At 37.6% G+C, this 22,827-nt stretch overlaps 1 protein-coding gene across 3 annotated transcripts in view; it reads left to right on the top strand.

The window, feature by feature from the left end:
- Positions 1 to 3,121: 3,121 nt before the first annotated feature.
- RBBP8 (RB binding protein 8, endonuclease) overlaps positions 3,122 to 22,827 on the top strand; it is a 43,466-nt gene continuing 23,760 nt past the window's right edge. Inside the window, exons 1-5 of one of the 3 annotated variants that reach the window (XM_080380585.1) lie at positions 3,122 to 6,611; positions 9,779 to 9,999; positions 15,195 to 15,237; positions 18,912 to 19,007; positions 20,975 to 21,087. In XM_080380585.1, the coding sequence (XP_080236711.1) occupies positions 9,888 to 9,999; positions 15,195 to 15,237; positions 18,912 to 19,007; positions 20,975 to 21,087 (364 nt within the window). In that variant the 5' untranslated portion in view covers positions 3,122 to 6,611; positions 9,779 to 9,887. The other 2 variants (XM_080380586.1, XM_080380587.1) reach the window with 2 other exon arrangements.

The raw sequence follows: 22,827 nt of genomic DNA, 5'->3' as shown, positions 1-22,827 counted from the left end.
TTCTGTTGGGGCATATCCTGATCTCTGCCTACAGCCTGGATAACTACGCTATATGAAGGACTGATGTGCAAGTATTCTTGCCCCCCAGCCATGTACAAGAAGGAGCGCTGCTGCTGCTGCAGCCCATGTGCTATCGTAACAGGGCAGCTGCTGCATCTTTCAGAGAAGCAGGATGTTGCCTCACAAGTAGTTCCTCACAGTTATGGAAGCATGTCCCATACAATCCATGTTCTCTGACCTGTTTCATCTTGAAATATCCTGTGAAATAATTCAGGGTGAGCTTGCGCTGACCTAGGGCTCCACCAAAGTCATGAGGTGGATATTCCATGTGCTAGCTCCCAGAGTACCGTCTCCCACATGTAACAAAGCTATGCTGAATCCTATATATACAGTAGGTATATCTAAAGACTTAGAGCAGAACTGGAAATAAATCTGAATTAGAGCATAATTTGGGGTTTTTTTTAGCTGGTCACACTAAAGATTTGGTGTTATTTGATTATAAGAAACCTGTATAGTTAGTGTTACAAAAAAAAGGTACTTTCTTTCCTGTTTCTCTTTGTACTTACGTTGGGCAAGACCTCTAGCCCAGTGCATCTGCATATAAAATGAAAGAAAATTTATAACAATAAGATCTTGCTACACTTAACAACGATGTATCATTCCCCCACCCCTCAGTAAATTATTTTGCTGGAGGCTACATCATTCTCTCTGAGTCGTATGTTGGGAGTTGACAGAGGCGTGAATAATTCACCGCGTATGAAGCCTCCCTGAGCCTGAGCTGAGCTGCAGCATGTTGGGCCGGCCTTTGATGCAGACTGGTTGGGCAGGTTCCTGGGCGCCCTGGGAACCGGTCTGACAGGCTTGTTATGCCAACAAATTCTGGTATGATTCCATGCTCTCCAGAATGCAGAAACCTGCCCAGCCAGTTAAATGAAAGGCATATTAGGTTATCCATTGCACATTGTATATATCTTAGGTGCAGCAGATCTCCTCTCGGCATTCTCTAGTGTGGTCCACAGTGGCTTCCTCATCTTACTTACACTTGAGGTTTATAGCTGGAGGGGAAGTCAATAGTAAATATTTATCACCCCGATCAAGAACAGAACTTTTCACAATTCAAACAGAAGGGTGAGTTTTGAAAGTCTTTCTTTAAAATTAATTTAAGATAACCTTAAGCAAAAATTTCTCTTATGCTTGAAGTGGTATAATGGCTATCTCCTTAACGTGTTTGAGTACTGCCAGTCTCTATAGCGTTTGTTGACAGGATTTTTGTGAGTGCAGCTTTTTGACCCTTCCGTGTGCAGCTCAACATCATCTGCTCTGTTTGCAAGAGTATTTACTGGAGAGATGATGGTTCAATGAACTAAGCATGGGAGTGAGACAGAAACGTCACTGCCAATGACTTAGTATTTTGAGCAAGTCATTTAAGTGTTGCCTGTTGGTCTTGGTTTTTATAGTGTTTTTATAATCCATGTCTCCTAACAGCACTGTTGTGACAAGGCATAGTGCCATTACAGTAAAATGTGTGGTTAGTAATTCTTGCCAGTCTAACGTTTTGAATTGTTCAGTTTTATGGAGGGAGTTAATTAAACTTAGATTTACATATTTAGAATTGGCTTCATGGTAAGATAGGAAAAGTCATTCTTACTGCTTTCTTTCTAAATACTTACCAGAAATTTGCCTGTTCAGAATGAGTAACTGTGGTGGCAATGATCACAAAAAGCAGTCCTAATCATAAAGAGTAGGCAGACACAAAAGTTGTACCTGTATCTGCAATTGAATCCTTTCACAAGTTCTGTGTCAAATAAGAAAAATTAAAGAGTGTGAAAACAAAAGCTGTGGAATCTAGTAACTGATTAACTACTGGAGCACAGAAGTACTTGCTGAGCTGAATAGAAAGGAATGAAGACAGGTTTTGTCATGCCTGTTAGGACAAAATAACTCTTTAACTTAAGTAAATGTGAATCTTCTTGCCATAACTACATTTTTGAAAACCCTCACATAGCTACTTCCATTTCCATGGAAATCTTATTTTTGTCTATCTTTCAGTGAAATAATAACCATTCTCTTTCATGATGTAAAAAAAAAAAAAATCAGAATCCCCAGTGGACCTAAACCACTAGACACAAAAATATCTATACAGGATTATGTAAGACTTCATGGTAGTCACACAACAGGAAGCTTCAATTACGGAGGTGTTTACTGCCAGCTATTTTCAGGTTGATGCAAAAATGAACATTATTATTCTTTTGCAGAGTGCCAATAAAAAGGCCTCCTGAGCAGCTTAAAAATGCAATGAATAGCAGATTGAAATGACCTTCTCACTAGCAGCATTGTATCTGCATGTAAAAATTTTTCTTCAAAGTGTGGGGAAAATGGAAAAGAACATATGGAAAAATTTGTATGCTCAGAAGCTAAAAACATTCATTATAAAAAACATTTATTTTTTATCATTTCTGTTGATATTGTTATCAAGTATGGAAGGAAAACTTGCTAAGGAATAAACCATTTTCAAAAGAAAAAATTACAGCTTGTTGAACTGTATAGTTTGCAAAGGGACTCTCTGTAGAACCTGTAAAATGCTACATGAGAGCTTTGATTTCTAAAGCTACACAATTTTAACACAGCACATTTTTTAAATTCAAACTAAATAAATCAGTTTTTTCAAAATACCTCTTGCCATCCTCTCTCTCTCTCTCCAGTTTCTGTGTTCTGTTTTATTTGGGGTCTCCTCAGCTGCTTTTTTCAGGGGGCAGGAAGGGCAGGGGCCATTGTTTGGGGATTTTTTTTCTGAAAACATAAGTAAAATATTATTTCCCATATGTTGTTTCTCTTTTGCTTGTTTTCCTGTCCTGAATTTTGTCATTCATTACAGTAAAAGGTAGGTGGCATGATTTTGTACGCAGATCTGTAAACTTTTACTTCAGCCTTCCAAGCCTGAAACAGCCTCCCAAGGCTCAGATAAATATGCATATCTACTCAGACTGTTCAAATTAACCTGAGAAACATTTCCGTCTGCAGCCAACACAAGTAGATGCTGCTGCTTAGAGTCTGAGGACCAGGAAGACTGCACTGGGGTGCTGCAACAGCATCCCCTCAGGTTGCTCCCCCCCCCCCCCCCCCCCCCAATCAAGGCTCTCTAAAAGACCTGAGAGTTTCAGTGGAATATATCCTGGCTGTTTCTGACTACAGATGAGAAGCAATGAAAGCACTTCAAAGAAGAGGGTTTCTTAAAGGGAACAATGTTACTGGCATCAGGGAATTTGATCTTGGCTCGATTTCAAAAGTGGCTACGCAAGCAGCTTGAGAAGAATCACATTCAACTAGTGGGGGTGATGGAGTGGCTCCTCCTTATTTTTCCAAAGAAAGCAACTACCTGTGCCAGACAGCAGTGGTGTGCTCTGTGTGTCCTCCCAGCTGTAAGAAATCATACCATTGAGAGGACTGCCTGTTCCTACACTCCCAGCTCAAATCCTGTTTAGGTAGCAGCTGAATTGTGCCACATGCTTTTATTTGCTGCATCTGATGTTGGGCTCCTTTCATGTCCTCATTGGCAACTGCAACATAATGTTCATTAAATGAACATGACTAGAGAGTTAAGCAAGATATTCTTAAAGATATCCCTAAATGCAGATCTGCAAGTCAAGGAGGTTGTGAGCACACTGGCCATGAATGTGTATGTGCTATCTACTAAATATCATATGAATAAATTAGAACTTCACTATTATATATAGATATATATGTATGTATCTATTTATATATACAGGAAGAATGATACATTTACCATGGTGTTTAAAGCAATTCAAATATTTAAATTGGAGTTCCCCAGTGTCATTCAAAGCTGGTTTTAATCTTTACATCCAAATTTACGGTAATAGAAGTAAAAAATGTAAGCTTTCTACTAATCTCTTTTAACTTTATTCTGTACATATATGCAGCGAGCTAGGTCAGCTTCTCCTACCTGAATGGTTAGAAACACTGATGCAGCCTCCGTACTACCTCCCAAAAAGTGTGTGTGTGTGTGTGTGAGCTAAAGGCTAATTTTTATTTTATCTGTGCTGCAACATTGTAGTACTCTTACAATGGAAACTCAGTCATCAGCTGATTTATATATAACTGGTAAATAATCCAATCATTAACAAGGAAGGCATTATCCCTAAAGTATAATAGAAAATCATCAGCTTCACATACTATTAGTAAGATTAAACATTTCAGACCAACCAGGTCTAAAGTGGGCTAGGATTAAATTAGATTCCCTTTTTGCAGAGTTGCTCATGGAAAAGTATTGTCACCTAGTTTTATGTGCTGTATTAAGGGTTATTTTGAAATCTGGACATGAGCCATGACACCATAGAAAGTTTCATATCTGTTCAAGTGCAACAATGGTGAAGCATTTTTCCCACAGTTTTATTGTCTAGGTGTGTGTGTTTACTCCTATGAGATGAATGAGATGTAGTTCCAGTTGGACAAGTCAGTTTAAGACATCCAATACAAGTGAATGTGGAATATCAGACTCTTCAGTAGTTTCCTAGTATGTTTAATGAGCCAGGGATCTATCCAGTAATTGGTGGCCAAGTATGTGATTATGGGATACATAAAATCAAATAAATTTCTAAGGGAGACAAAGTTCAACTGCCGGTCTTAATCCGTTATCACTTACTGTTGAGTAGATAAGATTAACACTATAGAAGTCAATGGATTTATACTGCTGTAAAGTTCAACGAGAGAATATGAGAGTAAACTGCTCACACAGTTTATGGGGAAATAAAATGGATTATATAACTATTTTCCAGAGTGCTTCCTATAAATAGAAAGAAAGGTACAGTTTATGGTAAAATACCCGAATAATTGGCAAGAGGGCTGTTTTATTGCTACTTATCAGATTGTGTATATATATAAGACATCTCTTCCTCTTAACTCTGAGAAAATTACTACTTTCCTACACCACAAACTTTAAGATTATAGAAGTTTCAAAAGTAGAATAAAAAGCTGCCCACGGGCATTATTTAAGAAGACTAGTAGAGCGTTTATCATAACCTATTGTGACCATTTCTTCCATAACATTTTAGTTCTACCATATGTGTACTGATATGATAATGGATCAAACTTACGATGAAAGTAATCTGCTGCTGAGCTACTGAACACTGATTTATTTTATTTCACGTGAAAAATAAGTGGCTAAACAATGGTGAGGAATGACCAGAAATGTTAACCACAAGCTTTTTCAAAATACTTAAAAACTCAAGGTACATATTTGATGGGAAACCAAGAGTATTTTCAACAAATTTGAACAACAGATGTAAAGCCTACTTAATCACAGGTCACTTTGGACTGTCTGATGGTATTTCAAAATATTTCAGAAATTTTGAAATAGTATTTCAGATCCCGCTTTATTTATGTTGTAGTGCCACATTTACAATACTTTCTGGAGACTGGAGCAATCTAACAAGAGTAAAGTGGAACAGATACTAACAATTACCAAATACCTGAACACCTAAATTTTTCATACTGCTATTAATAATCTAGAAAGCATGTGTTTGTAGCACAGGCCCTTGCAAACTGATCACCGTTGTATCTTCTAATCAGGCCACTACGCTGTCTCTGCAAGTGTTCCTATACATGCCAAAACGGTCCCATGGAATTGTGTTAAGGCAGAACAGGAATAGCGAAAAGCTGTGTTTTGCTTCTATTTCATTACTGAAAAGAACTACAAACTAACTGTCAAGGGGTTTATCTCACGGCAGGCAGGACGGTTGGTCCCAATGAATGAAAGAACATTAACCTGCAATTTTGGGCAAAAAAAATATGTTGGTAGAAGTCTCTAAAGTGACACAAAAGTTCAGCTGCCTTATGCCATACTAGTTATATGAGCCTACCGGTTTTCATACTCATATAAAACATTAAAATATGTCCTAGGGTGTTCTGCTGTATGCTAATTAACGACAAACACATGGAATCTGTTAAGATCATGGGGGCGGGGGGCGTTACAAGTAAGTCTTATGTATGTAAAACCCAGCAGTCAGCAGAAGACAAATCCTGTGCAAAGGGTAGATCTGGCAGCACAGCCTGAATATTAGCAAGGCCACTTCTGCCCCAGCAGCGTATCCTGAAGATCTTTACATCTAAGCCAGCAAATACTTCTTTCAGGTAGGTTCCCCCTGCATGGGCAGCCTTTGTTTTAATCCAGGCTCTCTCACACCCCCCTTGCTTTTCCATAGTGTTTTACGCCTGCTGCCACGCTTAACTGTGGCACCTGGCAAGGTCTGGCTCATGCCCTTGCCTTTCTCCTGGATGCTCTCTGTGGAAATCCCGAACGTCAGGCCAGTCACAGGATGAGGAAGCAGGCTGGGACAACGCCTGTCGGACGCGGTGGGTGTCTGAAATGGCGGAGCCCGCGGCACCTGAACGCGTGTCGGAGGCGGCAGCCGCCACCGCCGCCGGGCAGGACGACAGCCCCCGGGGCAGCAGACCCTTGCGGTCCCGCTCTCGCGAGAGCAGTGCCGAAGCCTCGCGAGAACTGGCCGGACTCCGCCTCCCTCCGCAGGAAAGGCGCTCGGCCCCGACGTTCCCTTTTCCCGCCGTTTCGCGCGGAGCTGCCGGCAGCCAACCAGGTAACGGCGCGCGCTCCCTTCGCCGCCGCCGCCTGGTAACGGCCACGAGCGTGCCGCTCCCGCTCCGGGGACGGGTCTGCGCCGGCAGCGGGGCTTCCCCGCGGCCCACAGTTCCCGTGGGGCACGCTGCAGACACCGGCCCTCCGCCCGCCGGGAGCCCCCGAGGAGGGGGCGCGGTCCGCGCCTGCCCGGTCTCTACGTTTCGGAGGCTCCGGCCGGCCTGGCTGCCGCTCGGGGGAAGGGACGTGTGGGACATGCCCACCCCTTTTGCCGTCCGGGCTGGACGTGACACGCCTGGCGGGCGGCCGGGGTGGCGGGAGCGCGGGGGCTTGCTCCCGCCTGGCGAGCTCTCGGGCGCTGGTCATGGTAGGAGTTCTCAGAGCATCCCGGCGTGCCCTACGAGTGAGTTTTCTGTATAGTGTTTGTGCAAAGAGGGAAAAAAAAAAAAAAAAAGACAAAAAGCACCTCTGGGCGGTACAGGAGAGTTGAGTTTGGAGGAGCAGCTGATGCTCAGGCTTTTTGGTGGGGGTCAGGGGTTCAGGAAGGTTTGTCCGCTCCAGAATCACAGAGAGGCCATGTGTGTCTGTCAGCGGAGTACAAATACCGATAAACAGCTTCAGTGCTTTATCGGTGCTAACTGCCGGCGCTGGTGGTGTGCGTAGGAAGGCTGTCATTTAGGAAGCTGTGCAAAGGCTTACGATGCCGAAGGGAGTTAGTGGTTGAAGGAAGAGGGGTATAGAAATATATGTTTAGGTTGTTTCGTGAAAGGGTTGGTCGGGAGGCTAGGAGTAAAAGCCCTGCCTGAGAACGGCGCCGGTCGGGAGAGGGCTGGCATTGTGCTTCCTTCGCCCCCTCAGGCAGCTTCCAGTTCCCTCTCTGTCTGAAAGTGCCCATACATCCAGCTCGGGTGATGTTTTTTTCGTAAGGACTGGAGAATCCTTTCTTAGGACTGAAGACCGAGCTAATAAGCTGACATCACTGAATGCCTTTTACACCTGTGCAAATGCCCAGACCTGTCAAAGGCTCTGGTTGAGCACCTGTTTGGGGCACTCTATTTGAAGGCAGGTTGAACACCTGTAGAAAGTAATGTATCATTTCGGGATCTTGAAGTGGGTGAAGCTTGGAAAAACGTGTTGCTCCTTTTTTCCCCTGTTTGTATTCATTTGACATCCTAATCATTTGCAGAAACTCTGAGCAAGTTTTGTGATTTTTTTTTTTTTTTTTTTTTTCTAAAGCTCATCTTTGTGGAAAAAAAAAAGAACCCGAAAAAACCCGCTAGGGACTGCCTTCACTAATTCTAGATTCAGATGCCCTTTTCTTTAGAATTATTCACCTGACATAATCAGATCTAAGATAGTGATAGTAAGTTTGTTGATTTCGCTGCGCTAGCACTTGACAGAGAAAAAAATAGTTTCTAAAATACTGTTGTTGAAGGCAGAAAAGAGTTTAAAAGATGTTCCTAATGTCACTAGGCAATCAGTTCCACAAAGAAGCATTGTACGATAGCTTGATGTGACTGTACACAAAGTAGAGCATTTCAGCTGCAAAGATGCGAGCAGGTTACTGTTCAGCTTCTGCTGCAGAATTGTAGGCTTGGCTAATTTGAAAAGTTAATTTTATTTTGTATTAAGGACTTCATTTAATATAACAACATTTGCTAACTTGAAACCAGGTATTGAAATGACACTGAATTTTCTATGGACAGAGTGTTAAAGCAAATGTGGGACTACCTATACTGAGTGTTCTGTCAGCTCCATTACTGTGGCATTTAAGTATCCTTATACTAGAGAAAAAAATACAGTTCAAGTGATCCCGTGTTGTTAAGAATAACGCTTTGTCCATTTACTCCATTATTTTTATTCTATTTTAAAGACAGCCAAACAGAAAGAAAAGTGACTTGCTTAAGACAGTGCACAGAGACAGGAGAAAGGAGACCAGAATCAAGGCCTCCAGGCCCTACACTAGGTCATGACCACTGAACCGAACATTTTATCGTGGTGAATCTAGGGGACCAGTTAAATCAGCAGTTGCATTCAAATAGTTTCAAGTTGCTTGAAGGCTGTCAAGATAGGGAGTGCAGCTTCTTAACTAATTGTAGACCTTGTATCATCTGAACTACAACTGTAATTTGTGTCTGAAATTTGAGAGTCAATTGCTCCTTTTATTTGTCTGTACAGACATTGTGGTTTGCTTGCTCAGACCGCTGCTTTAGGAATTGCACAAAACACCTTAGTGTTTTGTTTTTTTCTTAGTTGCTGTAATTTATATTACAGAGCAATAGAGATAGCTATGTCAGCCTGGTAATGACACAGCCCCTATTCAAAAATGTTTGTTTAAAATTGGCTACATAAAAATAGGGAAAACTTCGAATGACCAGTTTCACACAGAGGGAACTGAAGGACAGAGAGATTACATGAATATTTCAATGTTGGACACCAGTGCTGATAGAATTGAATCTTACCTTGGCTCAGACCCAGATCAGAGTACCATGATTCCTGTGTAGTTTACCTGAGGGCATCATCTGTGTTAAAAAATCCTTCAATACAAATAAGAATTATGCTGTGATAGTTCTGAGTTGTGTAGGGCAGTCTGGCTTGTAAGACAGAGCTATCTTACTTTGATAGTTCTCAAATACTAATGTTTTGGACATTTATAAATTTGACATTTCTCTCCTATTTCCTTTTCATCAGTGAGTAGGAGTCATTTCAATGTAGAATCATGAAGACTTCAGGGGGATGTGAACTTTGCAGAAGGGTGTTGTTTGAATCCATGTTTATGTAAAGGATGTATATACACAAATAAATCTCTGATAAAACTTTTGACAAACACTTTCGGTAACAGCCAGATTTTGGAAGCATGAGTTGCTTCTGGAAAGCAGGATTTCTGTTTAACTGTAGCTTTACATAGGAAAAGAATAGAGACCTAAGCCTCTTAATCTAATTCTGAGTTGATAGCTGTTTAAGCTGGTGAGGGGGGAAGGAATTCTGTTAGTTTATAATTACTTGTAGCAAAATACTTAGCATTTTACACACTTTCAGGGTGACTGTTAGTATATAAGTACAACTCAAGTTGTACAAAGGATAGGCAGTAAGCTTTGTATTTCATCCATGGCTGCAAGTTATACTCTGATAAATGCAAGCATAAGTGTTGTCGATCTGTCATTACAGGCATACACCTGTCTTCAGAAACAGCTTCATAACTATGTAATTTAAAATTTAAAGTGTGAGAGTCTGCCAGTTCTGCAAATAAGTCAAGCTGGGAGCAGAAAAAAGCAAGATGAATGCATCTGGAGGAAGCTGTGGGAGCCCTAGTTCTGCAGAACCTACAGGAGATTTCTTCAAGGACTTGTGGTCCAAACTGAAAGAATGTCATGATAAAGAAGTACAAGGTAAATTGTTAAAGTTTGGGTTCACAGAAGGCTGGCTGCTACCACAGGAAAACTTTGAACCAAAGTACTGCTCAGTCTGCATGGAACTGAATAGATTTTTAATGTCTTATGCAGAAAGTTGGTTGGATAATTGCAAATGATCCTTACAGACTGACTACCTAAGCCCAGTCAACAGGATTAGATTTAATCTATCAACAAGTATAAACGATTTGCTAGGTCGGTGAAAAAAAAAAGTAACACAATGTTACGTGGGATCTGTGTTTGCTTAGGAGGTATTTAAATGTTACTTTATCATTAATGGATTATGATTCAAAGTTTCCAGATCAAGTTAATCAATGGAATTTTTTCTTTTCTCTTTGGTTTTAGTCACTTCAGATACAAGCCATTTTAATGTATTGTTTATTTTCCCTAACTTGTGCAAAATACCACTACAAGTTAGTATTAGAGAAGCATTTCTTCAGTTTTTAGCCTTCTAAATTTTCTCAACAAAATTTATGATAGTTGCTTATTCTTACATTATATTTTGTGACCTGTGATATCAGTTTTGCTATGAGTGTCTGTTCATTCTTCAGTAGTGCAGGAAATTAATAACACTCAAAGTAAAGACGAATTATTGCACCGTGTATTTACATTCTTATAATATTGTTTTACAAGTAATATTCATAAAATGCTTTGTTACAAGTACTTAATAAGAAGGTAACATTTTGTTCTACTAATCTTAAGTCACACAATCCATTCTTTTAGATGGAAGTAGAACAGTATTTGAATCTTCCAACAAGCATATCCTTATGTATGAAGCAGTATTTATTAGGCTGGAATAAAAGCAGGTGAGATTTTGTGAATTAAGAGCTTTAGTCATGCTAGTGGATCTTTGTAGCCAGACTATTTCCATGGCCTTGGTCGTTTCCACTAGCCTCTAAACAGTTCCAGGTCTGTTCATTTAGGTCCATTTATATCATCACTTCCTAATTGCAAAAAACCTGTGGGGGATTGTTTTATAATGTATAGATGTTTCATACCTGCCGCTAAAAGTCTTGACTCAACAATTTGCAACACTGGGCCTTGACACATTGTGTTAGTAATTAAAAAACAAAAACAAAAACCCAAAAACAAAACCAAACAAAAAACAAACAAACAAACAAAACTATCAGTTTGGCAACTGAAAGATGTACCAGATAGTAGCATTTTGTTATGTTAAAAAAGTACGTGTAACCATATGAAATATAACTTTATATTGTGTTTCACAACAGAAAAAAATCTTACTATTTTTTTAATTACTTTTTTCTGGGTTTTTTTTCTTTTTATTTGTCTTTTTAAAAAATTATTAATGTTTTTTTGGTGTGGGTGTGATGTCAACTGCAGATAAATGTGGAAGTACTGACAGAATGGGATCTGGCAATCTGTGGCATGTCTGAACAAACAAAAAGCTCTAATGTAAAGGGTAATGTTAAGTGACCCCTTCTCTAGTTTCTTGGGATGTGCAGCACGTGATTTTAGAGTTTTGGTTTTCTTTATGCGAATGAAGATACTCTTTAGAATGCATGCTGGGTGTGGCCAGATAATTTTGCCACTAGGCAGTCTTTTTCATGCCTAGCCCTTTGTCAGTATGTCCCACACCGTGTTAGGTAAAATTAGGTCTTCCATGATAACATCAAAGACATGCCTGAAGGATAGTTAATTTTTTCAAAAGGTGGGGATCCTCTTATAGAAAATGGTACTGGAAGATATTTTAGAAACATCAAACACAGGCTTGCCTGGACTTTGCTTGTTTCTGAAGTCTATAAATAAGAATTAAAATTGACTCATGAGTTTCCAATCTAAATGTCAGCAAAAAATTATTTTAAAGGTGGTGGAAGGTGGATTAAGGGAATGTTAGTAGTTGGAGAAAAAGCTTTTTACATGTACAGTGCAGAATGTACTGAACACTGTAATGGTGGCATTTTTATTATTATAAATCCATGAAAAGTAGGATTTATGACACATGAGCTTGAAATGGTCAGGCGTATTATACAATTTACGATATGTATATATAGAGAGAATTTAGACTAGAGAACACTTCAAACTCAAACAGTTTGAAATTGATTTTATTGAATTTTTATAGTACTATATTGTAAAGGGTGTATTTTTCCACCGTTGGCTAAACAAACACAGCTGCTTATTCTTTTAAGCTGATCATTTGCAAAAAATTCAGAATTTTGGCACTCTACAGGCAAAATAGTTATCGCTTTCCCTTAAATTCATTATGTGACAATGGTTAGGACTCCTACAACCCAGTCTCCATTGGGCATGGTCAGCATCAGTTGACTCTTCATGGAATTCAGATGTGCTCAGCAACTAGAATAATGGTCATTAAAACGATATTTACTTATGTTTCCTACCTGCAGAATGTGTGGGATACTTGCGTAGTGCTCACAAATTAGAAAGGAATTTAATAATGCTGTTTAGAAAGTGACTAATTTCTGCAGGTGTTAATACTTGCATCTAGTTCAAAATAATTATATGGATACTTGCTGCATGTAGGTCTTACTGGCATGGTTCTTGAGGATGAATTCAAGCCTAAAGCTCTATACTAAGAAGAAACATATTTCAACATAGAAATGTGAGGAGAGTTTTGTGTACAAGAAATAGCCAGTTTATTTTAAATTATTCCTTACCTCTGAAAAACTAAAGATACCAGTAGATAGGGAAAAAGCCTGTAGTCACAGATGCAGAGACAATTATGAGGGAATCGGTTGTCGTTGATAGATTGCTGTAGGAAAGGAAATGGCTGGAAGCTCCTCAAAAGTAAATAATTATCTACAGCAGGGCTGGAAGGGATGTTAGGAGGTCATCTAGCCCATCTCTATACCCTTAAGGTAGGTTTATGTCTGTGTCATTGTCGACAGAAGCTTGTCCAACCCATTCCAGGAAAACTTCAGCAATAAAGATACTGCAGGCTTTCCAGGCACTGTCAATTTTAAGAAAATGCATTTAATGCATTTGAAATTTCATCAGAATGGAAATGTCATAGCCATTAATTGAAATATTACAGGTAATAAGTTGCAAGCTTCATAAGATAGTGTTATCTGTTTCATTAATCTGCCTAATGATAGTTTAAAGAAAGTTTACATCACTTTAATGGGGACAGTGTCATTTACTAAAGCACTTATGAGCTCTAGTTAAGAGATTTATATAGTCTGCAGCTTGCCTACTCCACAGAAATATTGTGTGCAAGATAAAATTGAATTGGGAATGTACATAGTGTAGTACCACCTAAGTTTATGTGCTCACTACAATGTTAAATAAGGAAATCTGAAAAAGCAAAGCTCTTTAAATGAGTATGCTTAAACCTCCCAGTGCTCTGGAAAAGCAAAAGGGAGAGATTGCGTGTGATGTAGTAATTCAATGCTCTTGAATAAATGTAACAAACTGGTTTCCTGCCTTCTCATTGCAGTCATTTGAATTAAGAAAAAATGCAGCCTTTAAGTAACTAGTTTGGTTCCTCCTGATTTCAGGTGAGAGGGGAGATAGTGTTACCTGTAGCACAGTACTGGGCCTTTTGAGCGCTGCCTCTTCAATTTGTGGCTCAGGTTGCCAATGTTACAATCCTAAATACTTGCTGAACAGACTGCCTGTTCATACAGGAGATGCATTGTTGTGCTGCTTCATTCCTTCCAATGGGCGTGGAGCAGCATTAAAAGCACGGTTTATAGGGGTTCTAATTGCAGATGCCTAATTGACTTGATGAATAGCAACTACTTAAAAAAATAAACCCTCTTTCTATGCTGATCTGCATGATAGAACACAACATCTCAGAGGTGTTGAACACTTAGCGATAAAAGAAATCTTGCTGAATTTCCTAATAACTTTTTTTTTTCTTAAGTAGTGTCTGTGCATTTGTATCTCATTGTCTCACTGGCGTCTTGTAGCAGTCTGTAGCATTTACTGAGGCTCTAGCTGGCTTGACTGTTACATTGTGAGTAGCCTGAAGAGTAAACCTTCTCAAGCAAGTTGTGTTCCCCTTTGAGCTGTTCCCAGTTGATTGTAGTAGGGGAGAGAAAAAAGAAGTCTGTTAACTGCCTTAACCTACATTTTCTATAGTAAGATGTAGTATAGGGTATGTGTTTTGGTTTAAATTAGAAATTGTCAGAAGCTTTCTTCAAAGTGTTCTGGTTTTGCAAGTTTATACTGTTAACCTAAATGACAAATGCTGTTGCAAGAAGGCATACAAGACACCTTATGTTCTACCTGAAACCCGAAGTTGCTCCCAACTTTATATAGTTTGAAGAAAATATGACCTTAGGAAATTATTGTTACGTTACATGTTAAATGTTATACCATTGGAGTCTGACTATTTCTGACCACTTACTTAGAATAGGAATGGCTGGCTTATGTGCAGGTAGTATCACATAAATTTCCATAACACTGCATCCCAGTTGTTAAGCAGTGCCATATGTAAAGCACCTTTATCTTCCTGTCCCTGCACACCCCCCCACCCCCCCAAAACTTTGCAAGCAGATTGGCTGGACTGTCAGCTGGCCCATTCTGCAGAAACCAACAGTTGTGTGTTCTGTGCAGAAGTAAAAAGGTTTGCAAACACATTTAGTACCGTGTGGGCCTTAGTGGGAGAAGGGCTGCAGGGGGAATACTATTCCTCAGTTCAACCGTAAGATGTTCTAAAGAAGCTTTGGCTGAGAGGGCCTGGTAGCATACCTCCAATAGAGTATGTTGTCCTTTTGTGCTTTAAATCCTTGAGTCATGTATTTTTGATGTTTCCTTTATTGCATACACATTGTAATAAATTTTTCAGTTCAGTGGTTGGATGCTACGTTTCAAGTGTAGTATTACGCATTAATGTGTACACAGAACATATTTTATGCTACTTATGTAGGCATAGTCAATGGAAATATATTAACAGTGCTTGGTATTTTTGTGTGGTTTTTTACAAAGGTGTTTTTATACCCGTTTAAGTGGAAATCTGCTTGTTTGTTTAAGAAGTCTCTTATTTCCTAGAGATATAATAGCTATATTTGTTTACAAGATCCTGTAGAATATACTCACAAGAGGTCCAGAATGAACCATTTTCTCTCCAAATTATTGATATTTTTTCTCTCTTTTGCAGATGTCATTGGCAAAAGGAGAGTTAGTTTATTGTTTCACACTTTTTTTTAAAATCAGAATTCTGTAACATGTATTTTTTGCTTTCCACTTTTCAGGCTTACAGCTGAAAATATCAAAGTTGAAAAAGGAAAGATGCTTGTAAGTACTCATCCTAATGATATGATTTTTTTAAAGGAGAATCTGACTTATCATTAATGAGCTGTAATTCTTGTAAGAGCAATTGAGGTTTCATGGGTTCTTCCTTCAGACATGTACAAAACTCTTCTCACTTTAATTCAGCTGAAGTCATCTAAAGATCTACATAACTCTTTATAGGGTGTGTAAATTGAACACTAGGTTGGCCTTTCTTGAACAAGTAACTTGTAAGGTTTTCTTATCTACAGTATTTCTAGGATGCCTATCAAGATGTTGGCGTTTCAAATACGAAAGATAATTACAGAGACATTTTAAAATTGAGGTTGTACCTGTAAAAGAAGTGACAAGACAGCAACCCAACTTTTTTGAGAATTTTTTTTGCTACATATTTGCCTTCAGTATCAGGAGGTGTGCCTTAACTCAGCTTTCAGTCATTAAGTAAAGATTCTGCTAATTTTCACTGAATTCTCATATTTTAAGATACATGTATCGTCTTTTGCAGTTATTATTTGCTACTTATTTTTAGTTATGTTCATTAGAAGCAACTGGAGGGGTGGGGGAAATCTGAATTACAAGACTTACATGTCCAGTAGAATCACAATATATATCTGCAGGTTTAAAACAGCTCTTGTTTTCCTTCTGCTGACTAAACCCATATTTAATTAAATGATAAGAGATATGCTAATGTGATTCTTTATTTACATTTTTACTTTAGGTTTCATTAATATTAATGGTAATATTGTATATGACTTGTATTATGACTTGCGTTTTATAAAGTACTGTGTAGGAGGAATAAAAATAGATTACTTGATCTTTTTCTACTTTGGAAAACAATTTAATTATATTAGATATATTAAAGAAGTCAAACTCTTCTTAAAATTAGCAAAAATACTGCATATTTGCATTCCCAGCATTGCTGTCTAAAGTCAGTTACACAATGTTAGTTTTAAAGTGCAGCCACAGCACTATCAAGCAGTTTATGCTTTTTCAGAATTAGCATTTCTGTCATCATCTAGTCAGTTTTTTTCTCGTTATTTCCTATTAGTTTTTTTAGTTGTCTCTCTTTTTTTTTTTTTTTTTTAGTTACACTTTTCAAATTGTGTAAGCAGGAAATAACCCTCCCTTAGTCTAGAAAAGTTAGGTCATCATGAGCTTTTTTGTACAATAGTAACTCAAGCAACTCTCAAACATTTTTGACAGTTACTCTCTAAACTCCCTGATGTGCTTATATTTCTGGTTGGGAGGGGAAAAAAGGTGTTCTTTCCATAGAAGTGAATTCCCTCTAGTGGAATCAATCTTTCCTTCTCCTGTAACATGAATATGTAAATGCATTTTATAATGATACTGGCTTTTCTGCTATAATTTGATTGTACTACAGTACATACTTAACTTGCTGTCTACTTCTGTAATAACTGTTCTGTAATTATAACAGTGACTCACTTCCAGCAAAATTGTTCTTGTTTCTTCTCTCTAGGCTTTTGGAAGAAATTGCCTTCAGTTGTATAATTCCTGTTTTGCTGTCTTCCCTAGATATCTTTTTGGATTTTATTTATCCTTTGTAGTGCTCAGACTCCCCTGGGCTTTTGTTTTTCTTATTTCAGTTAAGTATTGCCCAGATTGCTGGCATTTGATAATCCACAGTAGCACTTTGAGCCTGTACAGTATTGTGTGTACTCACATTTCAGCATCATACATGCACATCTCATCGGTGGAGGATATAGATAATTGCTTACCATTTTGACTTCTGTCTGCATGGTGTCACTCTGATGCTTGCAGAGCAGGTGCATTTTTGCAGGGTTTTCTTTGCATTTTCTGAGGACTCTAGGCTGCAGAGAAGCTGCTAGAAGATAGCAGTGGCAGCTGAAGGAACAGTTCAGGATAGGATCACAAAATGAAAGATTAACTAATGACATCCACAACAGCATCCACCTTATTCTGGTACCATCAGGATTCCCTGTATTTACCAAGCAATTCACCAAACCTACAGTAGCATTTACAATCCAGAGTACCTATATGGCTAACATCCTGTTCCCTTGAATATGTACCTGTTCCTCAAGATCAAGATTTGTCGGCTTTTATATGGCTTCTTGTTCAAATTCCAATACTGGTAGAACACAGTGTGCTATTTGCAGCTGCTGTTTAACTGTGCGTAAGAGTTGAGAAATTATTACAAAAAAAAAAAGTGGCAACAGAGTTCAGTTGCTTATTTGGTCTGTTGGTGAATCTTTAGTCAATTGGAAATAAGAATTCATATGAAGTTTATAAAGATTTTGAGTTCCAAGTTGTATCATGAAATGCTATCAGATCATCCATTAGAATGCAAATAGCATATGTGGTTTTTACATTTTAAAGATAAGGTTTCTGAATACTAAGATTAATATTCCAGTATCACAGTATTTATGTTAGTAGATGAAATTATATTAGGTTATTAGATGGCTTTCAGTTAGCAAATATTTGATGCTGTGTTTTATACTTAGAGGCTCCACTTTCCTGGAAAAAATCAGTTTATCATCTTGCTATTTCTTATGTGTAATTCACAAATTAAGTAGTTACTCCACTTTTTAATCTACAAGTATGAAATTATCTCTTGCTGTTACTGTTAACTTAAGCTGGTGTATCATGAGTTGCTTCCACATTTTGAAATCTTAAATTGATTGGTTAATTTTCTAGATGATTAATATTATCAGTGATGTGACTGAACACATATCGAATGGTTTAATTATTGTTTGGAATCTTTCTACAATTACTACATTGTAGATACAGTACTCTTACATAGGAGGTCTTGTTCTCCTTGGTGCATCTGAATACCTGAGGTTTAGTATTTCAGACTTGGTAATCAGCTGACAATGAGCACCTTATTTTGTATCCCACTTCAGCACTGGAGCTAATGACTTGTAAATGCTAGGTCAGAGACGGTTCATTATGTAGAGTGCCTTCATAGCCAAAACCATCTGTCATGTTTATCAGGTGTAGTGGAATTCTGGAAGAAAAAACCTCAAAACCAATAAACTATCAAACAAAACAGCCTCCCCAAAAAAACCTAGTTCCTTCTGCAGTTTTACCATCTTAATATGACATTTTACAGAGTTTAGATGAGAGGAATGGAGTATTAGTGTATTTAAATTTTATTGAGGTTTTTTTTTTTTTTTTACAAATACTTAATGTCATAGAATGATTTAAAGGTAGCTTGACAAAATACTTTAAAACTTGATATTTTAGACCTTCGGTAAGTTACATAAATTGAGAATGAAGTGATTTTTTTAAAAACTTTTTATGGCATAAACATCATAAAAATACAGACTGTTTGTCAGATTTCAAATTTTGCCATGGCCTGGTTGTACTTGGTTAATGAGCTGAGGTAACAGGATTGGAATACTTTGTCATCTCTAAGTGAAAGTACAAGTCTTACATGTAACAGCATGAGGGACCATTTAACTGTTTTGTATGTTGTGTATGCAGCTGAAAAGTGTGATATGAGTTAGGAAAGGAGCAGCTAGCTTCTAACTCAGACATTTCTAAAAATGTTCATCAGAAACGCTTGCTTCATTTATCTTCAACTTCATATTTGTGCTGCTGCTAATTGCATTTCCCAAGAAAATGACAGAAAGAATTCTCTATTGAAAGACTAATAACTGCAATTTAAAGCTAGAACTAATTGTTTTCTCTATTGATTTTAGGGATGCAGAGAGGCTTGAAGAGTTTTATACCAAGAACCAACAGCTCAGAGAACAGCAAAAAGCTCTTCATGACACTATCAAGGTTTTAGAAGACAGGTGTAGTATCTTGTAGCTTTTGGGTTTGTTGTGTTTTGCTCTTAGAGTAGCTCTGGATACTAGGCAAGTTGTGATTTTTTTTTTTTTTTTTTTTTTTCCCCCCCGAGTAAACCAGTCCTTTTCTAATACAATCTAAATAGTGTGTTTTAAAGAAAAGCGTAGAATTTAGATTCTTCTGACTGAATTAAATTTTTGTTATTTTTGAAGTGCTTAGCTTACTTGGTTCAGTTAAGATAAATAGAAGTTAAATAGATGAGATTGAGTTTTAAAATGGCTGTCTGCCCCCCATTCTTTCACATCCAGTTTTGTGGAGGTAATTTTGATATCAATTGATATGTAGTACAAGTACAAAACCCAAGGGTAAATTATATAATATACTTTGAAACTCATGAAATAACTTACTAGAAATCTTCCATATTTGAGGGGGTCTTCTACCAATTGTCTCTTTAACCTGCAGGCTTTGTCTTTTGCCTTCTTTTGGACTTAGACATTCTGATCACCTTTCCCTTATTTCTTGCTGTTTAATCTGATATATCAAACTAAAACCAATAGACATGAAATTACAGTGCACTACTTAAAATGATACCTGTTTTGTAAAGTGTATGTTAAATTTGCTACTAATAGTCTCTCAGAAGCTTTCTTGAGAACAGAGATCATTACATAGTACATTATTCTCCCACATTCTTGTGTAATCTCAAATTTTAGAGCTGTGATCCTCGAATTTTGCTTTCAACTCTCGTTTCTCTGTGAAAGGCATTAGGGATAACTTTGTAACTGCACATAATAAACTTCCACAACACACAGGCAGAAAAGACATTTACAGAGCGAACAGACTTTCCTAATCCCTTAGCAGATGAAGTACTCAGACTGTAGAAAACAAAAGGATCATTTAACGTGGTTTAATACATGGGGTTGATAATTCTGTGTTTATTATACAGTTAGTTAGATAAACTAGAATGAAGAGACATTTCAGTATTTTACTTTTCTATAATTCCACAATATTAAAATACCCATAAACCAAGATGGTTTTTACTTCCAGTATTCAACTGTGGAATTGGGAAGTTAGATGTTTTGTTTGGTTGGAGGGTTTGTGGTGCTGGTGGTGGTTTGGTTTTTGTTGGGTTTTTTTTTTTTTAATTCTTCATGTGCTAACAGCAGCAATGCAGAACTCTTATTAATTGGTCGCTAATTTAGCAGGCAAAAGAGAGTCTGGTTTTTACTTTGGTAATACTGTTAGCTTTTTGTTGTGTACCAGAAATAAATACACTTGTCACCTGTAAAACGGATACACATTACACTGCACAAATGAATGTGTCAAGTAAGATGGAGTAATTGTAACAAGTCCTTTTCTGATAGATGTGCTTTAAACAGCTGATCTAAACAATTGGAGGCAGTGGAGGTAATGCCTCACGTGGACTTTTGGAGCCACTTCTAGTTACCGATGTCTAGATAAAGGATTTCACACTTGCTTGATATTTGTTAGAGTGAATTTGCTGTTTGTACTTTTTATTTGATTACTTTGCTTAATGACAGTGATATATTCATCTTAAATGATTTAAGTCATAATATATTTACTGAAATGATTTGCTTGTATGAACTGAATTTATAATGAATGGTAATTTACATTTGACAGGATTATTAGTAGGACACCTCACAAAGGCTTTCATTGGCAAGGTGTAGAATGCTCCGCTTTATTTAATAAACAATTAAGTAATGCATGTTGCTTTAGAAGTATCCAATACCTACAGTCATATATGCAAATGTTAGTATATGTAGTATTAGATAGTTCAGAAGTCTCAAAATACTACTATGTCCACATAGAAAACAACAGTACTTAATGGTCTGTGTGGTTGTCAAGAAATTTTCTGGTTTTCATTGTTCAAAAGGCCAGTTAAGTGTGGGTATCTGCTTCACATATGGCAATATTTTCTTAAGAGGGACATTTTTTTTTCTCGCTTTTATTGTAGATTAAGAGCGGGATTATGTGATCGTTGTGCTGTAACCGAAGAACATATGAGAAAGAAACAGCAAGAGTTTGAAAATATCCGGCAGCAGAATCTTAAACTTATCACTGAGCTTAGTGAGTTTTTACCCACAAGTCTGAAGAGAAAACATACTATTTTGTAAACTAGTTCTTCATGAATTCCTGTAACTTGATATAATTTTTGTATGGTGTGTTTAGTAAGCCCAAGAAGTTCAGTCAAGGGGATACTTAACTCTACGTTCTGAAAATGTGTAACATACCAATTACTAGTCATTTGACCCACCTTCTTAGATTGTAGTGCTGATACTAAAAGTGAACTGATGTGTAAAATCTTGCAGTGTAAACTAGCTACTTTAGATAAAATGTGGCTGCTTCTGTTTATTCCTACAGCTAAGACATAGAAGGACTGCCAGCTTTCCTAAGGAAACCCTGACTTCAGAAGTAACTGGGATCACAAAGGAGCAGGTTCAAACAGAAGCTTCCTGGGTTTAGTTTGTGTCCTGTAGCTGGTCTTGGGAGTTTAACAGCAGTAAACCCAAAACCTTCACATAACCCTCTGAAGGCATAAAGGAATCGCTTTATACCAGGCAGTTTATAGCCAGCTCATTTTGAAATCAGGAAGTAGTATATATGGGGCAGGAAAAAATAAACTGTTCTAGGCGACATGAGGGCCCGACACAACAAATCTCTTCACAGAGTTTGGGAAGATTGGTTGTATAAAGTGCTAAATAATACAGGACAGGATTTAAAAATGTTGGTGGTATCTTTACCATTAACTAAGTATTATATCATTTAGTTGTCTTGCTGCATCAAGAACAAGCAGACGTTCAGTGAGATTTTAATATGAGAAATGAAAGACACAAAAAGTAGCTTTTCAGTGCTTAATACATCAATTGTTCAAGGACTTTTAATATTGGATATTTATATAAAAATGTTCTGAATCCTTGAGTTTAATGATTAACAACAAACAGGGTACACCCAATCTTCAAATAAAGCTCTGAGCCTTAAAAATCAAGGTGAGGCGTATTGGGTACAAATCTTTTTGAACAATGTCTGACACAACAGTAGCCTTCCATGGGTTTGGGTTGAGGTCAATATGACTATTTATGTATGTGTTTCCTGCAACGGGCAAAAAAGGTCAGTTAAGAATAATCCAGAGGTAAAATATACAACAAAAAATTAAGAACAAGAAAATAAACCTTAATCTGAACAGAAAAGTTGGGAGCTGTTGCTACATTGATGGTTGAATTTGATGATCTTAAAGGTCTTTTCCAACCTAAAAAAGTATGATTCTGTTAGTTTGAGACAGCGTGGAAAAAAGGCTGAAGGTGTTACAATAAGCTTGTGTGAAGTACAGACAAAATTAATTTGAAAGTAAGTAAAATAAAAAATTTCTGACTAGTATCTCAAATTCCAAAATATTTAACCAATTTTTAAGAAATTGGGGTTTTGCTCTTCTTCCCAATTAGCTGGTTGCTTCAGTGGCTAAAACCAAATTCTAATTACTTTATACTTCATAGGCTGTCTTCAGTCTATGGAAGCAATTTTGTCCATGGAGCTGTATGAGCAATTCATTCATCTTTACAACATGGGCTCACTTGTTATGTACATGGAGAAAAGTAATTAATGATTATGTAGAGCTGATATTATGATCTAGTAATTGTGACTCCTTTACCTTTTCTAACATATCATTTTACAACTTTTTTAATTACTAGCTTGAAAAATCGTTTTGGTAAGCCATAGAGAGGGTGTATGGTATTATGTTTTAAAATTAGTTCTGTTTCCTTAAAGGACCTGACAAAATTAGATATGTTATGATGTTAACATGTGTGCACT

Source organism: Falco punctatus (genome assembly GCF_963210335.1).
Source record: "Falco punctatus genome assembly, chromosome: 3".
Lineage (NCBI taxonomy): Eukaryota > Metazoa > Chordata > Aves > Falconiformes > Falconidae > Falco > Falco punctatus.
This window is presented reverse-complemented; position numbering and strand designations above follow the sequence as displayed.